Below are 24,385 nucleotides of genomic sequence, written 5' to 3' on the forward strand. Positions count from 1 at the left end.
TCTTAGCTTTTGCTTGTCTGTAAAGCTTTTGATTTCTTCATCGAATCTGAATGAGATCCTTGCTGGGTAGAGTAATCTTGGTTGTAGGTTCTTCCCTTTCATCACTTTCAATATGTCATGCCACTCCCTTCTGGCTTGTAGAGTTTCTACTGAGAAATCAGCTGTTAACCTTATGGGAGTTCCCTTGCATGTTATTTGTCGTTTTTCCCTTGCTGCTTTCAATGATTTTTCTTTGTCTTTAATTTTTGCCACTTTGATTAGTATGTGTCTCGGCATGTTTCTCCTTGGGTTTATCCTGTATGGGACTCTCTGCGCTTCCTGGACTTGGGCGGCTATTTCCTTTCCCACGTTAGGGAAGTTTTTGACTATAATCTCTTCCAATATTTTCTCTGGTCCTTTCTCTCTCTCTTTTCCTTCTGGAACCCCTATAATGCAAATGTTGTTGCGTTTAATGTTGTCCCAGAGGTCTCTTAGGCTGTCTTCATTTCTTTTCATTCTTTTTTCTTTATTCTGTTCCGCAGCAGTGAATTCCACCATTCTGTCTTCCTGGTCACTTATCCGTTCTTCTGCCTCAGTTATTCTGCTATTGATTCCTTCTAGTGTAGTTTTCATTTCAGTTATTGTATTGTTCATCTCTGTTTGTTTGTTCTTTAATTCTTCTAGGTCTTTGTTAAACATTTCTTACATCTTCTCGATCTTTGCCTCCATTTTTTTTCCGAGGTCCTGTATCATCTTCACTATCGTTATTCTGAATTCTTTTTCTGGAAGGTTGCCTATCTCCACTTCATTTAGTTGTTTTTCTGGGGTGTTATCTTGTTCCTTCATCTGGTACATAGCCCTCTGCCTTTTCATCTTGTCAATCTTTCTGTGAATGTGGTTTTTGTTCCACAGGCTGCAGGATGGTAGTTCTTCTTGCTTCTGCTGTCTGCCCTCTGGTGGATTAGGCTATCTAAGAGGCTTGTGCAAGTTTCCCTAATGGGAGGGACTCGATCGTGACCATCTTTATTAAGAACTGTATTACTGTTAATTTTAGGTACAATTGTGGCCCATCAGTTGTCGTTTACCTGATACTAACATGGCCTCTTGTGCTCTTCTGCATCTGTTTATCTTCCTGACCTGAGTTATAGAGGAATCGAACCTACAGGCCACCCCCTGGATCCACCCCTGACTCCAGTGTCACCTTGGCAGGTCACCTCACCTCTCTGAACCTCGGTTTTCTCACCTGTAAAATGGGCAAACAATAGCTCGTCCCTAGTGAGGGGACTGTGAGAGTGCTGAGACCAGTGCCTGGCACAAAGCAAAACTCACAAGGGCAGAACCGGTATCCAGGGACGCTGCACTGCATCTGTGCACAGCACTCAAGTGTTAAAACAAAAGTTCTCCGTTAAAAACAGGGCATATCTTGGGACTTCCCTGGTGGTCCAGTGGTTAGGACTTTGCCTTGCAATGCAGGGTGTACAGGATCATTCCCTGGTCAGGGAGCTAAGATCCCACATGCCTCGCGGCCAAAGAACCAATACATAAAACAAAAGCAATATATTGTAACAAATTCAATAAAGACTTTAAAAATGGTCCCCATCAAAAAAAAAATTCTTAAAAAAAAAAAAAACGGGTTCGATCCCTGGTCAGGGAACTAAGATCCTGCACGCTGCTTGGCACAGCCAAAAAAAACCCCCAAAAAACAAACAAACAAACAAACAAAAAACCAGGGCACATCTTGAGCCAATGCCACAAGGATTTCCGCCAGCCCTGGAAACCAGGGGTGCCCTCTCAGGGTGGAATGCTCCCTCCAACAGAAAAAAATCCCACTAAGGTCCTCCCGGGGCCTGGGCTATGTCTCTGATGGGGCCGTCATGTGCAAGCCACAATGTGCCCAGGGGCCCAGAGAGAGGCAGTGGAAACACCAGAGCTTCTGCTCCTACAGGGACCCCCTCCATCCCAGAGCACCTCCCGGGACCTGGCATATCCGCTTTTATGAAAGAGGATGTCAAAGGTCAGAGACATCCAATCATTTGCCCTAAGTAGCTCTGCTTTACCAAACCCTAGGATTGGGTGCTTAAAGGTTTATTTCCCACTTCGTGGAGCAATGAGATCTCACTCGGCTACCATCCCCCACATTCTCCCTCTACTCCTGCGCAATACGGGAAACCGCTGCTGCCCCAGGTGCTTCTGCTGGACACTTGTCCCATCTGTCTGTGGGAGGAGCCCCACCCCCGCACCATGACAGGCACGACCTGCTCCCATGATGGGTCCGCCCTACCCACTGGGCAAACGGCCTTGGTCCTGCATTTAGGGACCGCAGAAGCCCTCAGGATGAAAACCCCAGCTCGGGGTCTCACCTTGTAATGAGCCAGCTGGAGGGAGAGCTGCACGAAGGCGTCCGGGCTGGTTCTGCATTTCTTGATCAGCCCTTTACCGAAAGCACTGAACAGAAAAGAACAGAAATCCACGTCGCTGGCCAGGAGGTTCGCGCTGCTCAGGGAAGTCTCTATGACTTCCTGACACTTGGGAAAGAAGGAGAAAAGCTTTCACTTAATGGGAGGGAAGATACTGACACATACTCTGAAGAAAACAGCAAGCTGGCTTTCAGCACAGCTAACAGAGTCGCTGCTTGGAAATACACACATCGCTTTTTCTTCTTGGTGTTTTCCAACCTTTCTAACCTAAGAGCTGCAACGAGTTAGCAACACGGCACGCCCCCCCGCCCTTGAAGAGCAGTGGGGTGGCCCAAGCAGGAGGAACTCCTGGTTCCCAGTGGGACCCCAAAGGGCATTTCAAAGTGTCACAGGTTCTGTTTCGTGAGATCCATTCTTGTTATATGCTGGCCATTAAGGAACCAGTTTTAAAAAGGAAATGGACTGGGACTTCCCTGGTGGTCCAGTGGTTAAGACTCTGCACTTTCACTGCAGGCGGCATGGGTTCGATCCCTGGCTGGGGAACTAAGATCTTGCACGCCGCAACGAAGATCCCACGTGCTGCAACTAAGACCCAGTGCAGCCAAATAAATAAATATTTAAAAAAAAAAAAAAAAAGATCCTGCATGCCGTACAGTGTGGCCAAAAAATTTAAAAAATAAAGTAAAAAGGAAAGAGACTGTGGTACAGTCGTACAATGGGAATGAACGCTCAACTGTGAAGTCACACGGAGGAATCTTAAATGACTATCACTAAGCGAAAGAAGCAGATCTGAAATGGCTACACACTGTACGATTCCAGTTATGAAATTCAGGGAAAGGCAAAATGATGGAGACAGTGAAAAGACCAGTGGTTGCCGGGAGTGAGGCAGGAGAGAGGGATGAATAGACAGAGGAAAGGTTTTTTAGGGCAGTGACACTGCTCTGTATGATACTATGGTGTCATTACACCTTTGTCCACACCACAGATGCAGAACACCAAGAGAGAACCCTGGGGAATTTCCTGGTGGCCTAGTGGCTAGGATTCTGGGCTCTCACTGCCAGGGCCTGGGTTCAATCCCTGGTTGAGGAACTGAGATCCTGCAAGCCACGTGGCAGGGACAGAGGGAAAAAAAACAGTGAGCCTTGACGTGAACTACGGACTCTAGTGATACTGACTTGTCAGTGCAGCTTCTTCGACTGTAACAGATGCACCAAGTGTCAGGGGACGTTGGTAGCGGGGGAGGTTGTGATGTGTGAGGGCAGAGAGAGCGCGGGGACTCTCTGAACCTTCCACTCAACTTTGCTGTGAACCTGAAACTGCTTTAAATAATAAAGTCCATCAAAAAAAATTTTATTTTTAATAAACGGTAAGTGACTTGGTTAGCTAAAAGGACCCTAGCCACACACTTCAGCAGAGGTTACATCTCTCTGAGGATCACACACCAGCCCCAGGGATGCAGGCTGGACAAAAAAAAGTGCAGATGGGCAAGACTGCAGGACTAGATGCAATATTTTCCACATCAAAATGTCTTCTTGGGGCTTCCCTGGCGGTCCGTGGCTAAGACTCCGTGCTCCCACTGCAGGGGGCGCGGGTTCAATCCCTGGTTTGGGGAATCAAGATCCCGCATGCGGCACGGCACGGCCAAAAAAAATAAAAAAGAAAAACACTTCTCAGGCCCCAGGAATTCCTGCTTGGCTTAGGTAAGCTAGGATTTGGTATTTCCAACCCTAAAATTCCTTCCGGAAATGGCTTCCACTGAGCGAACTGCATCGGAGAACACTTAGAGGGACAAAAATGACAAATTAGTGATTTAGAGTATTCCAACTCCAAAGGAAGTGATTTTGGTTTTCACTTTTTCATTGTGATGTCTAGCTAAGTTTGAGCTGGAAATTTCACTGACAATCTTAACCAAATGCTTTAAATGACAGAAGAAATATTTGCTGGGGCTTCCCAGGCAACAGGAGCTGTAGCAACTCCGGCGTCCCAGTAAGAAACCCCCAGGCAGACAGATTTCCGTCTCGGGGGTCTTCAGCTGACCTCGTGAACACTTCGGAAGGACAGCTGGAAAAGTCAACTGTTAAGAGTTTAAACTTGTTTCCCACCCAAGGTAATTAACAAGTGCCTGGTCACTGGGACTTACTTCCTGCGGGATGTCCCACTGTAGCCGGGTGGGGTATGGGATGTTCGGGTTGGTGTCCCCTTTACAGTGTCCATCCTCTGCATAACCCAGCTGGAAGCTGTCCGTGGCCAGGACATACTGTCGAAAATAAAAAGATACATCTGTGAAGTCAGAGCTCATCACAGCTAATAGCGTTACATAAAAGTTATCTGACCTCCCAAAGTAGACAAACCCTCGTTCTTTCTAGAGATAACATCAAGACTTAACCATAGGGCTTCCCTGGTGGCGCAGTGGTTAAGAATCCGCCTGCCAATGCAGGGGACACGGGTTCGAGCTCTGGTCTGGGAAGATCCCACATGCCGCGGAGCAACTAAGCCCGTGCACCACAACTACTGAGCCTGCGCTCTAGAGCCCACGAGCCACAACTACTGAGCCCGCGTGCCACAACCACTGAAGCCCGCACGCCTAGAGCCCGTGCTCTGCAACAAGAGAAGCCACCGCAATGAGAAGCCTGCGCACTGCAATGAAGAGTAGCCCCCACTCTCGCCGCAATTAGAGAAAAGCTGACACGCAGCAACGAAGACCCAATGCAGCCAGAATTTTTGAAAATATATAAATAAATAAATTTATTTAAAAAAAAAAAGACTTAACCGTAACTACTTGCTTACAGTCTGCTGTGCATCTGACATCCTCTGCCCAGCCACCTAGTGAGATATTCTTACCTCCATTTCAGGGGCAAGAAAAATGGACCTGGAGAGGTTCAACAGCGTTTGCACAGGTAAGGAGCACAGCCAGGATGCGAGCAGAGCATGTGACGCACAGAAAGCAGCTCAGAGCCTGCTTCGAGGTCCCAGGCTGTGAGCTAGTGCCCTCTGGGTGCTACCCCACTGAGTATTTACACTAGCCTGTGAAGTAGTAATTATCATTCCCGCTTGTATAAATGAAAAAGCAGCCTCAGAGAAGCAAAGAGTCTGTCCCAGTTCACACTCCTCAGGGGGCCAGGATGTGGGCCCAGGTGTGGATGTCTTCTGTTCACTGGCAGGTAAACCTACGCCAGTTTACTCAACGGTATCTACAGAGCACCTGCTACGGGTCAGCAATGCTTCTGAGCACCAGTGATAGGACGGTGAACAAAACAGACAAGAATGTCTGCCTTTCTACAAAAGGTTAAAGGTGGCCATGACCTAGCAATTCGGCTCCTAGGTATGTACTCAAAAGAAATGAAAATAGGGAATTCCCTGGCAGTCCAGTGGTTAGGACTCTGTGCTCTCACTGCCGGGACCTGGGTTCAATCCCTGGCCAAGGAACTAAGATCCCACAAGCCACGCGGTGCGGCAAAAAAAAAAAAAAAAAGAAAGAAAAAGAAAACATATGTTCACATAAAACTTGTATGCTAATGTTCACAGAAGCATTATTTATAGTAGTCAAAAAGTAAAAAGGATCCAGATGTCCACCAAGTGATGAATAAACAAGACGTTGTCTAATCATATGAAGGAATACTATTCAGCCATAAAAAGGAATGAAATACCGTTAATGGTACAATGTAGATGAACCTTGTAAACATTAGCTAGACACACAAGACCACGCACTGGGTGATTCCGTTTCTATGAAATGGCCAGAATAGTCAAACTGACAGAGTCAGAAAGGAGATTAGTAGTTACCCAGGGCTGGGATAAGAGGGGGCTGAGGGTGGGGAGTTTCCTTAGGGGGTGTGATAAAAATGTCCTGGAGGGGCTTCCCTGATGGCGCAGTGGTTGAGAATCTGCCTGCCAATGCAGGGGACACGGGTTCGAGCCCTGGTCTGGGAAGATCCCACATGCCATGGAGCAACTAGGCCCGTGAGCCACAACTACTGAGCCTGCGCGTCTGGAGCCTGTGCTCTGCAACAAGAGAGGCCGCGATAATGAGGCCCGCGCACCGCGAGGAAGAGTGGCCCCCACTTGCCGCAACTAGAGAAAGCCCTCGCACAGAAACGAAGACCCAACACAGCCATAAATAAATAAAAAAATTAAAAAAAAAAAATGTCCTGGAATTAGATAGTGGTGATGGATAGACAACCACCTGTAATGTACAAAAACCACTGAACTGTATGCTTTAAGAGGGTGAATTTCATGGTATGTGAATTACATCCAATAAAACAGTAATAAAAATATTTTTAAAAAAGGAATCCCTGCACTCAGGGAGCTTACATTCCAGTGGGGGAAGCAAAACAAACAAACAAAAAACAACTCAAGGGACTTCCCTGGTGGTCCAGTGGGCGCTCCCAATGCAGGGGGCCCCGGTTTGATCCCTGGTGAGGGAATTAGATCCCACATGCATGCCGCAACTAAGAAGTCCACATGCTGCAACAAAGCTCCCACGTGCTGCAACTAACACCCGGCGCAGCCAAAATAAATAATAAATAAAATTTAAAATATTTAAAAAAATTTTAAAAACACAACCCAAGGTCAGATGGTGATACTGTCAAATGGTGAGGGGGGCAGGGGGGTTCCAGGATGGGGGAGCGTGGGGGGGGGGGCGCATGCATGTGCGGTCACCATCCTGCAGAGCTGGGCAGGTGAAGGAGCCCAGCCTATCTGTGTCTGCACTGTGTCAGAGCCCCTGAAGAGTCCAACACAATTAAGCATCAGGAACACACCGACAGCCAACAGGATTCAGCTTGGACCAGATTTGTTTTTAGCTGGCATGGGTGGCGTCCTTGTACCGGCCCCTTAACTGGCTCTGGCGTGGGCCTCCACGACAAGACAGTGGGTCAGTTCCCATCCGTGCGGGGAGCAACTGGGCTCCTGTCTGACCCCTGGAGTCACAGGCCGTTCTGTCCACTGGGCAGTTAACAGTTAAACACCGCCACTTCCAACTAGTCACCCCGGTCTGAGACTAAATCCCTTTACCTTATCTTATCCAGAGTACTGAAAAAATAAGCCTGGCCTTGTCAGCATCCAGTAGATTTCTCTGTTTGGTAAATGTACCCTACGTAGTCCAGACTGCCTAGGATTCAGAGTCTTTTCCCGTTTACCAAAGAACAGCTCTTATGCACTTATTACTGGGAGAGTCCTTGGAACAGGGTGTAACAGACCTAGATCATTATCCTGTGCAAACAGACTTAGAAGGTCTTGTGGTGGTGTCCAGTGGTGCCGAAGGGGGTTTGATCTTTGCTTGATTTTCAGCTGAAAGGATCTCTAAGCCTTTGCCGGCAGAAGCAAAGACCAGGGTGGTGATGAGCCTTTTGGATACCTGGTTGTTTTTATCACGGATAAATGTCTTAGGACCACGCTGTTGTTGTCTTAGACTGGAGCATTTTTTCCCCCTTTTTAAAGGTTTCCCCACATAGAAAACCTCCCTTGGTTGAAGGAACAGCAGGTTAGGTTTTGCTGAGACCCTAACCAGGGGAAGACAGTCAAGTAAAGTGGAAAAGGGACAGGAGGAGCTCCCCTGTGGATGTCATCACAAGTGCACTACACGATCTGATTTCAGGGACAAGACCCGGGCTCTACGCCCTGGGCAGGGCGGTGAGGTGATCGGCCTGCGGTCACGGGGGTGTGTCTCCCATGTGGGAAGTGACAGTGAGTCACCGTGTTCCACTCCATTTATTAGAGCAGCAGCAACATAAAGACTGCAGAAATACTGTGTCCACTGTGACTCTCAAAGGGGCTTATCCCTTCAACAAAGTAACCTCAAGTCTCGTCAGATGGGATGATACAGAATTTCTGAGTCGAGTCCACTGGTTTGGTTGTTGTTGTTGTTGTTGTATTTATTTATTTTTAAAGACACCCAATTTATTTTGATGTTTATTTATTTATTTATTTAGGCTGCGTGGGTCTTAGTTGTGGCATGCAGGATCTTTAGTTGTGGCGTGTGGGATCTAGTTCCCCGACCAGGGATCGAATCCGGGCCCCCTGCATTGGGAGCGCGGAGTCTTAGCCACTGGACCAGCAGGGAAGTCCCATGTGTGGTTTTTTTTTTTTTAAATTGAAGTATAGGGCTTCACTGGTGGCGCAGCGGTTGAGAATCTGCCTGCCAATGCAGGGGACACGGGTTCGAGCCCTGGTCTGGGAAGATCCCACATGCCGCGGAGCAACTGGGCCCGTAAGCCACAATTACTGAGCCGGTGTGTCTGGAGCCTGTGCTCCGCAACAAGAGAGGCCGCGATAGTGAGAGGCCTGCGCACCGCGATGAAGAGTGGCCCCCGCTTGCCGCAACTAGAGAAAGCCCTCGCACAGAAACGAAGACCCAACACAGCCATAAATAAATTAATTAATTAATTTTAAAAAAATTGAAGTATAGTTGATTTACAATATTATGTCAGTTTCAGGTGTACAGCAAAATGATTCCATCTTATGTATATATTTTCAGATTATAGGTTATTTCAAGATATTGAATATAGTTCTCTGTGTTATACTGTAAATCCTTGCTGTTTATCTATTGGGTTGGCCAAAAAGTTTGTTCAGGTTTTCCCGTAGGATGTTACAGAAAAACCCGAATGAACTTTTTGGCCAACCCAATATTTTATGCCATAGTAGTTTGTTAACCCCATACTCCTAAATTTACCACTCCCTTTTCCCCTCTGGTAACCATAAGTTTGTTTTCTATGTCTGTGAGTCTGTTTCTGTTTTTTGTTTTTTATTTTTTTTGGGCTGCACCACGTGGCTTGTAAGATCTTAGTTCCCTGACCAGGAACTGAACCCAGGCCCTCAGCAGTGAGAGCACAGGGTCCTAACCACTGGACCGCCAGGGAATTCCCTGTTTCTGTTTTGTATATAGATTCACGTCTATTATTTTTTAGATTCCACGTATAAGTGATATCGTATAGTACTTGTCTTTCTCTGTCAAGTCCACTGTTGACAGGTCTAGAGTTTAGCAATTTCCTTACAAAAGAACCTGACAGGCGAATTCAGAAAACAAAACCTTCACTCAACTTTTCATGCCAAACATGACACAGGTCAAACAACTCAGAGAGAAATGAATTTTAAAACAGTTTAAAAGGTGGCAGGGCCAATAGGCACTGTATTTTAAAATGTTAGGTGGGGGACTTCCCTGGAGGTCCAGTGGTTAAGACTCCGCGCTTCCACTGCAGGGGGCACGGGTTCGATCCCTGGTCAGGGAACTAAGATCCCACATGCCGCCCGGCACGGCCGAAAGAATAAAAATAAAATATTAGGTGGAGGGAGAGGATGACAGGGATTTGGTGGGTTTTCTTAGAACTTGGTAATTCTAAGAATTAAGTGAAGTGGTAAAAGGCACGCGGCATTTTTATAAACCAAGATTTTAATATCCTTGCTTTTATTTGGCCTAACACTTGGCAGATAGGAAAATCTTGAAAACATAGCAAAGAAGGGGTCGTTTATTTCAAAATAACTGAGCTTCAGTTCCGCCCTGATGTCACTGCATTGGAGCCAAGGCCATCTCATTATTTTGGCTCCATCAGGACATGACATTAAATGTTTCCATTTAAGGAACCTCAGCGTAGGGAATGAAGCAGGAATGACTTCTGTTACTGATTTAACTTTACATTCGGCGCCGACACCTGCTGAAAACACTTATTATAACCAGACAGATACTATGAAGTTAAATTCAGTCTGGGGTTTGGTTTTCCAACAGCAATTTCCACACTCAGGTTAAACCTGAAGGCACTCACCTCCCAAAGGTGACCGATGATGGGGGCGTCGGCCCAGGAGTGCTCTGCGTTTATGCCCATCTTGCCGTTTTTGAAGATGACAAATGTGATCGATTTATCAAACCACCTACACGAAACAAAAATGTTTATGTGACTTACATGTTTACAGAGACAAAAATAAACCCAAACGATGTACTTGTTTTCCTCTGGATGGGCTCATTGACTTAGCACCTGCAGAGGTGAACAGGTCTCCGTAGGTGACAATAAAAGCACACATAAAACCCTAAGTCGTTCATTTCTCCCCTGCTCCCGATGCAGAGATATGCATTCAGGTACTGGAGAGCAGGAGAACAGGGCGTATCGTTGTAACAAAAAAGGATGCACAAGGCAACTGCGGAGAAATAGGAGGCTGCAAAGTCGTCCCTCGGTATCTGCCGGGGGGTTGGTTATAGGACCTGCTGCCGATACCAAAACCTGAGGATGCTCCAGCCCCACACAGTCGGCCCTCCGTACCCGCAGGTTCCACAACCGAGGCTCTTAAACAACGGTCCACGGTCTGTAGTTGGCTGAACCCGCGGATACGGAAGACCAACTGTGCCTGCCGCAACCCTCCCCCACCCCAGCCAATCCTCACCCCCAACCTGATGGGCAGGCAGGACCTCACTTTACAGACGAGGCAAAGGAGGCTCCAAGAGGTGGAAGAGCCTCACCACAATCACGCGATCGGTGAGCAAAGCCAGAGCCGACATCCGGGTCAGGCCCCGGGTACCACCTTCCCCCACCTGGTTCCAGGTAACCCGCAGCCACTTCTCACGAGCATCTCCAAGTGGAGGTGTCGTGCACAGAGAGGGGAAGGACCTCAAAGCTGCTGCTTGAGCTGTGTGTGCGTAACAGTTTTGGTGGAAAGAAGAGAGTTACCAGTCATGTCTTCATGCTAGCCTTATTCCTTAAGAGCGTCGATACACGCTTGAGGCTGGGTGTCAGCCACATGTAACATTTCTTCCAAGTCCACGGGCAAACCACTGTGTTTTGGAAGGTAAGCGTGATACCTGTCGAAACACCTGCCGTGCAGCAGAGACTTGGCGTAGCTATCCATCGACGTAACCGGGTCTTCCTCCCTATACCCTTGTTCTGTTTCGTCCAATGTCACGAAGAACGTGGCTTTTTCCACTGCATCCAGAGACTGCTTGTTCTTCCCGTGTCCAAAATAGGCCTGGCGACACTTGGCCCAGGGGACTCTGCAGTGAGGATTAAATACAATTAAACCTGCGGCAGGGACTTCCCTGGTGGCGCAGTGGTTAAGAATCCGCCTGCCAATGCAGGGGACACGGGTTCGAGCCCTGGTCCGGGAAGATCCCACATGCTGCGGAGCAACTAAGCCCGTGCGCCACAACTACTGAGCCTGCGCTCTAGAGCCCATGTGCCACAACTACTGAGCCCGTGAGCCGCAACTACTGAAGCCCGCGTGCCACAACTACAGAAGCCCACGCGCCTAGAGCCTGCGCACCGCAATGAAGAGCAGCCCCCGCTCGCCACAACTAGAGAAAGTCCTTGCGCAGCAACGAAGACCCATCGCAGCCAAAAATAAAAATAAATGAAAAAGAAACGTATAAAAAACCTGCAGCAGTTTGGTGACATCTCTTTATGTGGGATGTTTGAAACGACAACGGTTTTCAGTTTCCAGTGTTGTAGGGGTTTAAGGAAAACTATGTGTTTGCGACTTTCTGCATCTGCAGTCACCCACCTGCCTGCCGGCTGGGCTGCTTTGTTTGCGGGCAGGGGCCTCGCCTTCTCCTTGTATCTGCTCCAGGGCAGTCGCAGGCATGGAACCTCATCCATAAATGCCGAGTGAAGGACAAGAATGCAGACGGGCCCCAAGCTCCGCCGTCCAGGGCAGCGGACCCACAGGCAGGCAGGGCCCCCCTCACATCCTTCCCAGCCCCGCACCCAGACCCCCTCCACGGAACCACCCCACGGAAGCCACAGCAAGTGCCAAGAGCACTTCCCTGGTGCCGGGACGAGCTCACGGGCCCCGACACCACCGTCCCATTTTTCAGATGAAGAAACTGAGGCACAGAGATGAAGTCACAGCTCCTTCGTGGCAGGTTGGGATTCCTACCCAGGTCAGCCTGCCCCAGGTCCACGCGTCCATGCTACAAACAGCCACACGACACCCCTGTGATAAGGGGCACCCCCGGGAGCTGAATTCAGGGATCCTTTTCCGTCCCGCCCTACGTGGGGTACACAGAGCTAACGGGACACCCACTGCTTGAGAGCCACCCCAGCCGTGGCTTCCCCGGATGGCTCCTGGGCCCCCTCACTCAGGCCTCTGCCCACCCTTCCACGTCAGGGCCACTTGGCCTCTGTCTCCCACCCTCTTCTCCCCGCGCACCGAGTGCTCAGCTGAGGCCACCCATGCGGCCAAAACGCCCATAAACACAACGGGTCCCATCACAGGCTCAGCCTCAACCGCTCTCCTCAGTGCCTGGGGACAGCGGTGACCACCAGGATGGCTGGTACGAGCGCGGCGCTCAGGCAGATGAGACGGGTGATGCCCCACGGGGGAGCATCAGGGTGGGAGCTCGCTGAGCCTGCATCCCGCCCTGCCCCACCTCTGCCCAACTGGGTGCCCCCATGACACTCAATCAGCACTGGGGACCCAGGGCTCATTCCCCAGGACACACGCCCCCTCTGTTCCAGCTGAGTCTTCGCCCCCCAGAGATGGCCAAACACTCCAGCTTCTCGGACTGAGCCTCCCTTCCTACGAACACTGCCTGTTTCTGGTCCTCAAGCAGCGAGGATCTTGCTTCCAGGAGCCCCTGGACCAGAATGATCTCCTAAGTCTGCTCAGGTCACTCCAGCCTAACATGGTCCCTTTAACAGCAGCCCATCACAGAATCAAGCCCAAGTGCAGCCGGGCACACGGGACCCATCCCAGCTGGAGTTCCGGCACCCCGACCCACTCCACGGCTCCCAGCATTTGCTCCCTGGACGCCTCTGTGGCCTGTCGGTCCCCACGGCTCACTGCCGACCTCTGTGTGCCCTCGCCCGGGCACCTTCCTCTTCTCCACAGGTCGGTCACTCACCACCTTACTCCCAGTGCTGCCCTAACAGTGGCCACACTGCTGACCTCAGGGGTCCTCAGCCAGGGACCATACTGCCCCCAGCGGCCCTGGGCAAAGCCTGAAGACAGATCTGCTTGCCACGCTGGGGGGTGCTACTGGCATCCAGTGGGAGAGGCCAGGGGTGCTGCTCGGCATCCTGCGGTGCACAGGACCGCGCCCCCTCCGCCCCCTAAAGCAGACGTATCCAGCCCCGAAGGCATCAGAGCCGAGGCTGCACAAGCTTCAGACGAGGCAGGAAGTTAACCCCAACACAGAGGCCCCGGCTAAACACGTCTGTTTCTAGATTAAACATGCCGCAGCCCGGGGAAGACGCCTACTTCCTTCCTTCTGTCACGTGCCCGGGGACCCGTGCACATGCACGTCTGCCTGTCACACGGAGATGCCCGAGGGGACCTGAGGGTGGGGGCAGAATCCGCTCCCCGGGGACAAAGCCAAGCCAAGCACTGCAGGTCGTGGACACACCTCCCCGCCAGATGGGACCCTGGGTGAGGAGAGCGCTGTGAGCACCCACCCCCCACGGCCCCCAGACACAGCGGCATCGCGGAGGGGCTGCGCACCTGTCTCCCGCCGTGAGGGCCGCCAGCTTCGCCTCCCCAGCCTGGGGCTCCGACGGGTCATCCAGGATCCTCTGCATCTGCTGCTCGATCTCCCGGGGCTTCAACAGCCGGCCGTCGTGGTAGAGCCAGACCTTGAAGTAGCGGCCCTTGTGGAACACGACGATGTGCTTGCTGTCCCTGAGGTGCTGGAGGGTGTCTGGGGAGGCGGAGGGGAGAGACAGAAGCCGGAGGCACCCGGTTAGGGGAGAGGAGAAAACCACCCGTGACGGCACCACTGCCTCTCCCCGCGTCACCCCGCTCAGCTCACGAGTCCACTTCGCAAAGGTCTGCAGAGGACTTGGTAGAGCACCCGAATTGAGAGCTTTGGGATCAGACAGGCCTGAGCGCTAAGCTCTGCTCGACCACCCACCGGACGTGTCACCTGGAGCAAAGGACGCAACCGTCGCTAAGCCTGAGCCCTGGTGGGCCTGGGATGGACCCAGGCGGTGCCATTGTCTCTCCCTTACATTCTTGAGGGTGTCCCGGCTGGGGCAGATGTGGCCCCCCTACACTGGGCAGTGGGAAAGAAGGGGGGTCATGTGTCCCAGGCTGCTGGAAGTGAGCTGCTGAACCACGAATCTGGTTTCCCTGAGCACAAGCCAGGGTGCTTTCCACCATAAACCCTGCGTGGGAGCCAGAGCAAAACGCCCCTGAAACATCCAGATGAAGAGATAGGAATATTCCTAACCCAACCTAGAAAAAACTCCACCATAAGACAGCCTTCAGGCTTCCCTGGTGGCGCAGTGGTTGAGAATCTGCCTGCTAATGCAGGGGACACGGGTTCGAGCCCTGGTCTGGGAAGATCCCACATGCCGCGGAGCAACTGGCCCCGTGAGCCACAATTACTGCGCGTCTGGAGCCTGTGCTCCGCAACAAGAGAGGCCGCGACAGTGAGAGGCCCGTGCACCGCGATGAAGAGCGGCCCCCGCTTGCCGCAACAAGAGAAAGCCCTCGCACAGAAACGAAGACCCAACACAGCCAAAAATAAATAAATAAATTAATTAATTAATTTAAAAAAAAAAAAAAAAAAAAAGACAGCCTTCAACCGAAGAGAAACGGAGGTCTGAAAATCAGTTAACTGTCCAGGCCTGAGAAAGACAAAGGAAATTCAACAGAAGGAAGGTTGACGAGCCTGAAATCTCTGAAATCTTAGAAGGTCAGCACTCATCAGTGTGGTCTCCTCCAACATCTCCTGAGCATAAGGATAGAAAGTTCCAATTCCCAAAGGAACCCCAAGCAGGCCACGCACCTGTTTCCTCTCCTGGGATCCGAGAAGTATTAAACATTCGCTCCCACTGGGCGGAGCAGAGCGGAACTGTAGATCCCAAAAGAAAAATCTGTAATAGAAGCATGTTTCAAACAAAAATCTAAGGAGCAAATCAAGTCCACACATTTAAATGCTGGATTTGTTTTCTGTGCACATAGCGTGGCTGGACTTAATCTTTTCCAAACACTATAAAGAACGGTGGCTCCCTGGGACACTGTGCTGCCCTGGAGTTTGCAGAACCAGGCCAAGGCATAACATCCTGCTTCTTATTCCTAAATAACATACCCTAATGGGTCATTTATAAACTGACACTTAAACCAAAGGGGTATTCAAGAAAAAAAAAAATGCCGGGGCGGGGGAGGGATAAATTGGGAGATTGGGATTGACATATACACACTACTATATATAAATAGATAACTAATAAGGACCTACTGTATAGCACAGGGAACTCTACTCAACACTCTGTAATGGCCTACGTGGGAAAAGAATCTAAAAAAGAGTGGATATATGTATATGCATAACTGATTCAATTTGCTGTACACCTGAAACTAACACAACATTGTAAATCAACTATACTCCAATAAAAATTAAAAAAAAAAAAAAAAGAAGGAAAAAATGCCTTCTCGTGAGTAGCTCGACAGCTATATTATTTCCTTCACAAGCAAGTGAGGGTTTCTTCGTAGGACAAATTGCAGAACTAAAATACATCAAACATATATCCATTTAGGATACAGAGGAGAATTAAATCTCAAAGTAATTATGCTGAGTGAAAGAGGCTAGACCAAAAAAAAAAAAGCACGCTGTAAAATTCCATTCACAAGTTTTAGAAAATGCAAGCTAACCTAGAGTGACAGAAGGCAGATCAGGGCGATGGTGCGGGGGAGTGGAAAGGGACACCAGGGAACCCTTGGGGGTGGTTCACTAACTTGACTATGGTGATGGTTTCACGGGTACAGAGATATACGTCAGATATATGTCAGTATATCAGAACTTATCAAAGCGGATACTTCAGACATGTACAGTACATCAGTTACACCTTGATAAAGCTGTTCTGAAAGAATTTTTTAAAAAGCAGTTTGTTTGCATACTGGTTTGATTTCCTCCCGGTCCAGTTTGCGTCTGTAAAGCAGGATGGCATGGATTCCGTTGCCTGCTCTGGCTGCCTGAATGTGAGTCGGTGTGATGTACAGCAAATCCTGATACAAGAAAACACACAACAGCAGGGAGAATGTTCACAGGAAAAGACAAGCTAACTTCAACACACAGTTAAAATATTTCTATACATGTGTTAATGACATCTGCTCTGCTGGAAAAGAAATTATTCTCATTTTCTACACTTTTTCAGTTTTATTGTGTTCACGTTTCAAGCCCCCAGGTAATTCCTGGGCTAGGAAAGGTAACAGTATATTTTAAAAGTAAATAAATATAATTCAAGCCTTAAAAAAAAAAGATAACAGCGCTTCACCCCAATTATCCTCATAGAATGCATAAAAAGGAAAGCAGAAATTAAAAGGAGCAATTAGATAATTAGGAAGTTTTCTGAATGAGAAGGAACCAAAGGTTAAAATAACCTTTTATATAGAGCAGTGCTTGCAACTTTCTAAATCTGGGGACACATTTCTAAATGTCTACATTTTTCAAGTCCAAGGGATGCTTGTCTCCACTATATTTTGAGAGAACCTGTGTGCAGGGCTGCCCCTGATTATGTGGGAAATAGACACCAAAGTCTTCAGGAACGAAAGGGCACCAGGTGAACAGCTCACTCTCAAAAGCAGTCTTCTGGACCGCACCAACTATTTTTCTCTAAGTTTGAGATTGTTTCCAATGGAAAAAAAAAAAATTTTTTTTAAACAGTAGAAATTTTAAAGGAGAAAAACAGAAAAAGCAAACAAGAAAATAGAGAGATAGAAGAAGGTGGAAAAAATAAAAGGAAGCAAAGAGCAGAAAGAAAGGGAAAGACAGATTCACCAGTTATTTAAGGCCAGTTATTAGACCCCAATGAGGTGCTTCTAACAAAATAACAGGGTGTGCTCTGCAGACCACCCACGTCTCAAAAGGCAAGAAAGACCAAGGAGATGTGAAAATGACACCCAGTGCAGCACCCCTGGCGTCCCAGGGCCCAGAAGAACAAAGCTCAGCGTGTGGACAAACTCTCAGCCGACCCACAGACCCTGAGCTTTTCGGGGGTGGGCAGGGATGTGATCCTTCACCGCTACGCAGGCTCAGTTAGGAAAACAGAGGGAAGGAAAAGAGGGAGAGGTTCGCTGCCACGAGGAAAGCCAATTGCCACGAGAGCACTTGTACGATCCGAATTTCTCTGCAGCAGCTTGGTGGGTGCCCTTGAGCTACTTTGTAACTCCAAAAGGACATCCACGAGGCTCTCCAGTGTGCAAAGCAGGTCCTGGGCTCCCTGCTAGGGGCGTGAAGCCTCGGACGGAGGCGGCAGGGCCAGGAGGAGCCCGGGGAAACCCACAGCGTCCCCAGGCAGCCCACAGAGCCGGGAAGACGCCACCCCGGTGCGTGGTCTCCGTCAGACACCGCTCGGGACTCACCATCGCGTAGTAATTGCTGTTCACCATCAGCGGCCCTCGTCCTCGGAGGTAGATGTACTCCTCCCACCAGTCACTCACCTGTCAGGTGCACACAGGAGAGACCAACCGACAGGCTTAACCAGGCTGCCCGGGGCAGAGGCGGGGTGCGGGGGGCTGGGGGAGGGTGCATCTAGTGCTTTGTCATGCGTGTTTGACATCATTTCTCCCTCTCCTGGGGGTCAAGACAGCCCTAACTAGATGGAACGCAGAACAGTGGGAAGGAACTGGAAAGCGGTTTTATTCAATCAAGTCAAGACATAGCTAGAAGATAGATCACCTTCATTTAATAGAGGGTTAAAAAAAAAAAAAGACCAAATGGAAAAGAAGGGATAAATGTCGGACTGCTAACATTTCTTGACCATCAACACCACCCCAAACTGCCCCCCAGACTGCTTCTCATCTTCTGCTTCCAAGCCTCCCCAAGGCAGCCACTGACTCAACCGTGCTCGGTTCCCTTTCAGAACCACACAGGGCCCATGTGTGCTGTCCTCCCGATGTCCCCCAGAAGGCCAGCAACCTCGTCCTAACCACATCCACAACCTCCAGGACCCAAGCATCACGATTCCCTCACTTTGTAAAGCACATACACATACAGAACAGTGCACATCTAAGAACCTAAGCGTACGTGTGAAAATGTTTACAAACTCAACACGCCCATGTAACCAGCGCAGGATCAAAAGGTGACCTGCCCCACCCACCGTGGCCTCTGGCCTCTGACGGTTTTCTCCAGCCACCGCCCACTTCCAGCCCCACCCACCGGGTGTGCCTGGGTCACACCTTCTCCTCCAAGCTAGCCATTCCTCAAAACCTCAACCCCCCTGCCTCGTTTCCTCCGCCAATGTCTCCTCCCGCCCGCCATGCGCAGGGAAGTTAGCTGGCTCAGGGAACAGATTATACGCTCCTACAGAAAATTCCACCAAGAAAAATAGCGTGTATGTGTACTCACATAATTGGTAGCCCACCAGGATTTTAGCTTCAAATACCACTGCAATCTCGGCCCGAGATTGATAGCAAAATCTTGTGCCAGAGCTGTCATCCGTGTAAAGTCTCCTTCCTTCATAAGAGGCTTCACGGATTCCAGGTACTGGGGTTGATGGAAAAAACATAAGCCTCGTTACAACAGATGGTTTCCTTCCTTGTGCCTTAGAAAAAGGCAGGTCTTCACACATGGTAGCTAACTCCAATAATAAAGGATGTTTTAGATCAGTGATAACTCAACAAGTAAACTTTTTTGTCCTTTACTGGCATACAAGCTACCAGATCTTGAATCACCACAAAAATCATCAAAGTGGATTCTAGACTGACAAGATCGAGGTTTGGTCAACAAGGAACTTTCAATGTGTATTTTTTTCTCCGTCATCTGGTCCTTAATAAGAGCTCTATTCTCACCTAAGCTATGAAGGTGCCAATGAGATGGGTGGGGAGGCCCTGAGAGCCAAGGGTAGGACCAAAGGCTGGTGTTCAGGACATCAGGACAGGAAAGAGGAGCCAGAATGATAGGGACGGGGAAGGTCACGCCACCAAGTCAAGGCCAGGCCTCCAGTTCAGAATTTTCGGGGTCCCCACTTTGATCCGCTCTGGCCTTTGCAGGTAAGAGCAGGCAGGTAGCAGTTCACAGCACTCAACAGCGTCTACGACGTGCATAAGCAAACTTACGGGACACAAAACTGCTACTAAGCCCTGGGTTTGCCATGAGATTTTTTTTTTTTCTGGGCTATGCCGTGGGGCATGCGGGATCTTAATTCCCCAACCAGGGATCCAACCCGTGCCCCCTGCATTGGGAGCACAGAGTCCTAACCACTGGACCGCCAGGGAAGTCCCATCAAGTCATAGACCTTAACTGCAAAGATGCTGGCGTTTCAGAGCGGGCGTTCTGGGGGCGCGTGAAGCCGCACCTACCCTGTTGACGGTATCTTGGACGGCTGGGACCGGCAGGCGTGGCAGAGACGTCTGGAAGCTGTACAACATGGGTTTGCGGCCTGAAAAGATCTTGACCATACCCTTAAAAAAAAAAAAAAAAAAAAAAAAAAAAGGTACATTCTCAAAGACGAGCTCTGTCAAAGATCCGAAACCAGTTCTCCAGTATATACAACTTGCCGACCGCGGACTGATTTTCTGTGCTGGTTCATTTCCTGTAGTCCATTTTCTGCCCCTACACTTGCAGGCCTCAGCCAACAGGTAGCCCCAAATAAAACCCAGGGTGAATGAAACCCTACGTCTGACAGATGCCTTGAGACGTCCTGCCCTGCCCAGGTGTTGCTGTTCCCCGGGCACCCTGACATTGGGTCTGACTGTACTTCTGCACGGCGGGTAAGTTCCACCCACCTACTTCTGCAAGGCCCTCGGTTTCGGGATTGGCTCCCGGGGCTGGGAGAGGGACCTGGAGCCAAGTGCAGCCCCTTCGGTCAGTATCAAGCCTGGTGGATGGCACATACTTGCCTGCTATGGTCTGGAATGATCTAAACTTGCTGTGATGACTGGTCATCTCATGCTGACCAGACTTCAAAGGAACTTCTAGGGCTCACAGTGTGTATGTGGACAGGGGAGTGATTCTTGATGTTGAAGAGCAGGTGGGACTCACCTGGACACCAGCCATGAAGGCCACCCTGGGGAAGGTCGTTTACCTTGCTCTGTAAAGTGTGGAAACCATCTCAGAATCTCTCCTGGGAGTTGAATTCTACTTCTCTGGAAATCAGAAATCTTACATCCAAGCAACAGCAGGAAGTCGGTTTGGGAAAGAGTGAAGCCCAGGGTGTATGGTGGGCTTGGGCACGAGGGTGCCCGCTCCTTTCACAAGGAGTCCCAGGGCATAGCATCCAGACTCCGATGAACCCACCACGGGACAAACGTCCACGCACATGGCCGGTAAGTGACAGGCGGACTAAGGGCTGAGGTGAGCTGATGGAAGGTACTAGAAGCTAGGGGTGAGTCAGGGAGTCCCGGTCAACTGGCCAGCTAAGGTTAGAAAAGCTACAAAGAAGCGGACGGATGGCACTTTTATTTGATGGGTGACCTGGATGAGAAACCCAGCAGACATTAATACCAGACGTTCAGAGCACACTAAGATCGTTAAAGAAAAAGAGCCTCTGGCCCAAACAATGAGGCACGTTGAATCAAAGCTCTCTGGCACCTACAGGGCAATGCTCAAGTCACCAAGGGGACTGTAGAGCACAGGGAACTCTAGTCAACACTCTGTAGTGACCTATATGGGAAAGAGTCTACAAAAGAATGGATATACGTATATGTACAATGGATATATGTCTATGTACAACTGACTCACTGTGCTGTACACCTGAAACTAACACAACATTGTAAATCAACTACACCCCAACAAAAATTAATTTAAAAAAAAAAGTCACCCAGGGGAAAAGGCCCAGCGAGGACCTTCCTTTCAGAAGTAAAAGCCTCCCACACCAGATGTGGAGCTGACGGATGAGCCGAGCACAGAAGGACACATCCTGCGTGGTCTCACAGGTCCGTGGAACCATGGAAGCAGCAAGGAGGGATGGGGGCTGCCGGGGGCTGGGGGACACGGGGCTGCGGGACGGTTAAAAGGGACAAGGTTTCAGTTACAAGAAATAAGTACGTTCTGGAGGCCTACCCTACGGCATCGGGCCTGGAACCAACACTCCTGTGCTGGAGTCTTCCAAATTTGCTAAGAGGGCAGATCTGATGTTAAATGCTCTTACGGCCAAAGGCAAGAGGCATAAGTGGGGCCCGAGGAAACTTCTGGAGAGTGGGTAGATCTGTGGCCTTGGCAGTGATGAAGGTGTCACAGGTGCACACTTATCCCTGAACACATCAAGCTGTGCAAGAGCTATGGCTTCGCAGATGTCAGGCATACCTCGAGAGAGCGGTTTAAAAACATCCACACCAGTTGTGCACTGGCGGTGAGTTTGCATTACCATCCAGATTTTGGTGGCGCGGCTTAACTTGCCGTGCTGGGCGAACATCCAGCCGTGGTAGGACAGCAGCACCTTCAGGGAGTAGCGCATGGTGATGATGAGGGCCACCCACAGGCCCGTGCCGAAGAGGACGCCGCTGACCACCTTCTTCGTCTGGCTGGACATGCAGCCACTGCCGAGACAAGACCAGACAAGCCACAGGTCGGTCCGCGTGGAAAGGAGGCCACGGGCAATGGCGCTGAGAGACGCCACGTGCTACAAAGTGGGGTGGGTGGTCTCCTGTGGACACAGCTGAGGCCACAGACCCCAATCGGAGTCAGGCCTGATCAGGGAGAGGACAACCCTTGTTAAGCCAACTCTCAAAAGACTCAGCCATCTTTCTCCTGGATTCGAGATGAACCAGCCGCATCTGCTTTGCTGGTCCTCTAAACAAACCAAGGCTAATCTGCATAACTGGGGAGCATGGATTACTTCCTCCAGGCCTAGGAATGAGGACGTGGCGGTGGCCCGTCCACGATGAGAGCTCAGCCCCAGACTGACCTGCTTTCTCCTGGGCTGGGAGCCGGCAGCAATCCTGCACTTTCCCTTCCTGCTGCTCATGACGCTTTTTCCTTAAACACACCTTGGGATTTCACCAGGATGCATAAGAAACGCACATCAACCGGCACAACTATTACTTCAACTATTTAGATCAAAAGAGCTTGTTTTCGATCTGGGCAGGAACACTTACCATGAATACACATAGAAACTGATGATGTAAAATGATCATTTAAATCGAAAACTGACAGAGAAAATGTTTTCGTTTGCTAAGGAAAGTAATATATTATCTGGTAAAGATGGGACTTCAAAAATGAGAAGAAACGCAGCTACTCATTCACCTTTGTGGGCTGTAGTTTTAGTTGTTTTGGAAACCACAATATATTTTCAAAATAAAAATAATTTAAATAACAAATGCTGGCGAGGTTGCGGACAAAGGGGAACACTTACGCACTGTTGGTGGGAATGTAAATTGATGCAGCCACTGTGGAAAACAGTATGGAGGGTCCTCAAAAAAAAAATTAAAAATATGATCCAACAATTTCACTTCTGGGCATTTATCTGAAGGAAATGAAATCACCCCGTGTTCACGACAGCACTATTTACAACAGCCAAGATATGGAAACCTAAGTGTCCACGGACAAATGAATGGATAAAGAAGAGGTGGTAGGTATATATCAATACAATGGAATATTATTCAGCTAGGAAAAAAAGAAGAAAATCCTGACATTTGTGACAACATGGATGGACCTTGAGGGCATTATACCAAGTGAAATAAGCCAGACAGAGAAAGACAAATATCATATGATATCTCTTAAACGTGGAATCTAAAATATGACACAAACGAGCTTTTTAATGAAACAGAAACAGACTCACAGATAGAGAAGACTGTAATATATATATGTATATATTCCTGAATCACTTTGCTGTACACCAGAAACTAACACAATATCATACATTAACTGTACTTCAATTTTTAAAAAAATGTTAAAAAAAGAAAGACACATACTGTACAATCTGTTATACATGAAATCTAAAAAACATTTTCAATTTGTAACTATATTTGGTGATGGATGTTAACTTTGGTAATCATTTTGCAATATATACATATATCAAATCATTATGTTATACACCTAAAAATGAATACAATGTTTTACGTCAATTATATCCTTAACCTAAAGGTTTCGCCAATATTTGGAAACCACCAATTAAACATCTTCTCTTACTTCAGTAACACAGAAACAAAAAGTAAAATACTGGCAAAAAGTCTGCTTCAAAACATATCTTTCTATAACCTGTCAATTCTTGCATTCAGGTTTAACTGTAGTCTCTACTTTAAACCTCTACCTTCTTTTCTGATAGTCTAATCTACAAGCAAACTTGGATTTAAGAACCTGTCTTTCAGACAATCTATGTTTTAGATTTCTAAGTCCTATGTCACTGAACTTGGAAAAGACACACACACTTGATTCACAAAAATCAAGTAGTATTTTTACATTAACAAACAAATGATGTGTTCAGTATTTTTAAAAAAATTTTTTTCTTTTTTTTTTAAATTATTTTTCGGCTGTGTTGTGTCTTTGTTGCTACATGCGGGCTTTCTCTAGTTGCGGCGAGCGGGGGCTACTCTTTGTTGCGGAGCGTGGGTTCTAGGCACGCGGGCTTCAGTAGTTGTGGCGCATGGGCTTAGTTGCTCCGCGGCATGTGGGATCTTCCCGGACCAGGTCTCGAACCCGTGTCCCCTGCATTGGCAGGCGGGTTCTTAACCACTGCACCACCAGGGAAGTCCCCCAGCATTTTTTATATATATGCATACAGGCACTTTGACAGCAAGCATTAGGTTTAATAGCTTTCTGTTAAAGGGCGTGTCCCTTCCGAGGCTGCAGGGGATGGGCTTACACAGAGCACAACGTACACCTGGACTCAGGGAAGCTGCAACCTCAGGACACTGGGAACCCTCTCCAGGAAGATTTTGCAGAACAGCCCTTGAACCTGGAAGACGCAGGCCCCTTAACCTGGTCTTTCGAAATTTGGGCCAGGGATGGCCCAGTTTACTGCAATTGGTTTAGAGGGACAAAGAAACAAATCTTATAAAGACCCAGATTAGGAAGGGCTTTAAATAGGCAACACTTCTAAATATAATCCAGGGTAAAGAGACGACCCCCACTCGAAAGTAAATTAAAAAACTGTGTTAAACCCAAGTAGGCAGGAAATCGGAGGTGAACTGTCTGCAGG

General features: G+C 48.8%; 1 protein-coding gene across 2 annotated transcripts in view; it reads right to left on the reverse strand.

The window, feature by feature from the left end:
- Positions 1 to 24,385, reverse strand: part of CPT1A (carnitine palmitoyltransferase 1A) — a 64,887-nt gene that overhangs the window by 17,495 nt on the left and 23,007 nt on the right. For both annotated transcript variants that reach the window (XM_036859833.1, XM_036859834.1), the window contains exons 4-14: positions 21,614 to 21,785; positions 19,608 to 19,709; positions 18,655 to 18,792; positions 17,670 to 17,747; positions 16,206 to 16,313; positions 15,100 to 15,187; positions 13,812 to 14,007; positions 11,179 to 11,367; positions 10,151 to 10,256; positions 4,537 to 4,653; positions 2,340 to 2,504 (exon numbers count right to left, since the gene is read on the reverse strand). In XM_036859833.1, coding sequence (XP_036715728.1) covers positions 2,340 to 2,504; positions 4,537 to 4,653; positions 10,151 to 10,256; positions 11,179 to 11,367; positions 13,812 to 14,007; positions 15,100 to 15,187; positions 16,206 to 16,313; positions 17,670 to 17,747; positions 18,655 to 18,792; positions 19,608 to 19,709; positions 21,614 to 21,785 — 1,459 coding nt within the window. The remainder of the gene's footprint in view (positions 1 to 2,339; positions 2,505 to 4,536; positions 4,654 to 10,150; positions 10,257 to 11,178; positions 11,368 to 13,811; positions 14,008 to 15,099; positions 15,188 to 16,205; positions 16,314 to 17,669; positions 17,748 to 18,654; positions 18,793 to 19,607; positions 19,710 to 21,613; positions 21,786 to 24,385) is intronic.

This window comes from Balaenoptera musculus, chromosome 8 (genome assembly GCF_009873245.2).
Source record: "Balaenoptera musculus isolate JJ_BM4_2016_0621 chromosome 8, mBalMus1.pri.v3, whole genome shotgun sequence".
Classification (NCBI taxonomy): Eukaryota; Metazoa; Chordata; class Mammalia; order Artiodactyla; family Balaenopteridae; genus Balaenoptera; species Balaenoptera musculus.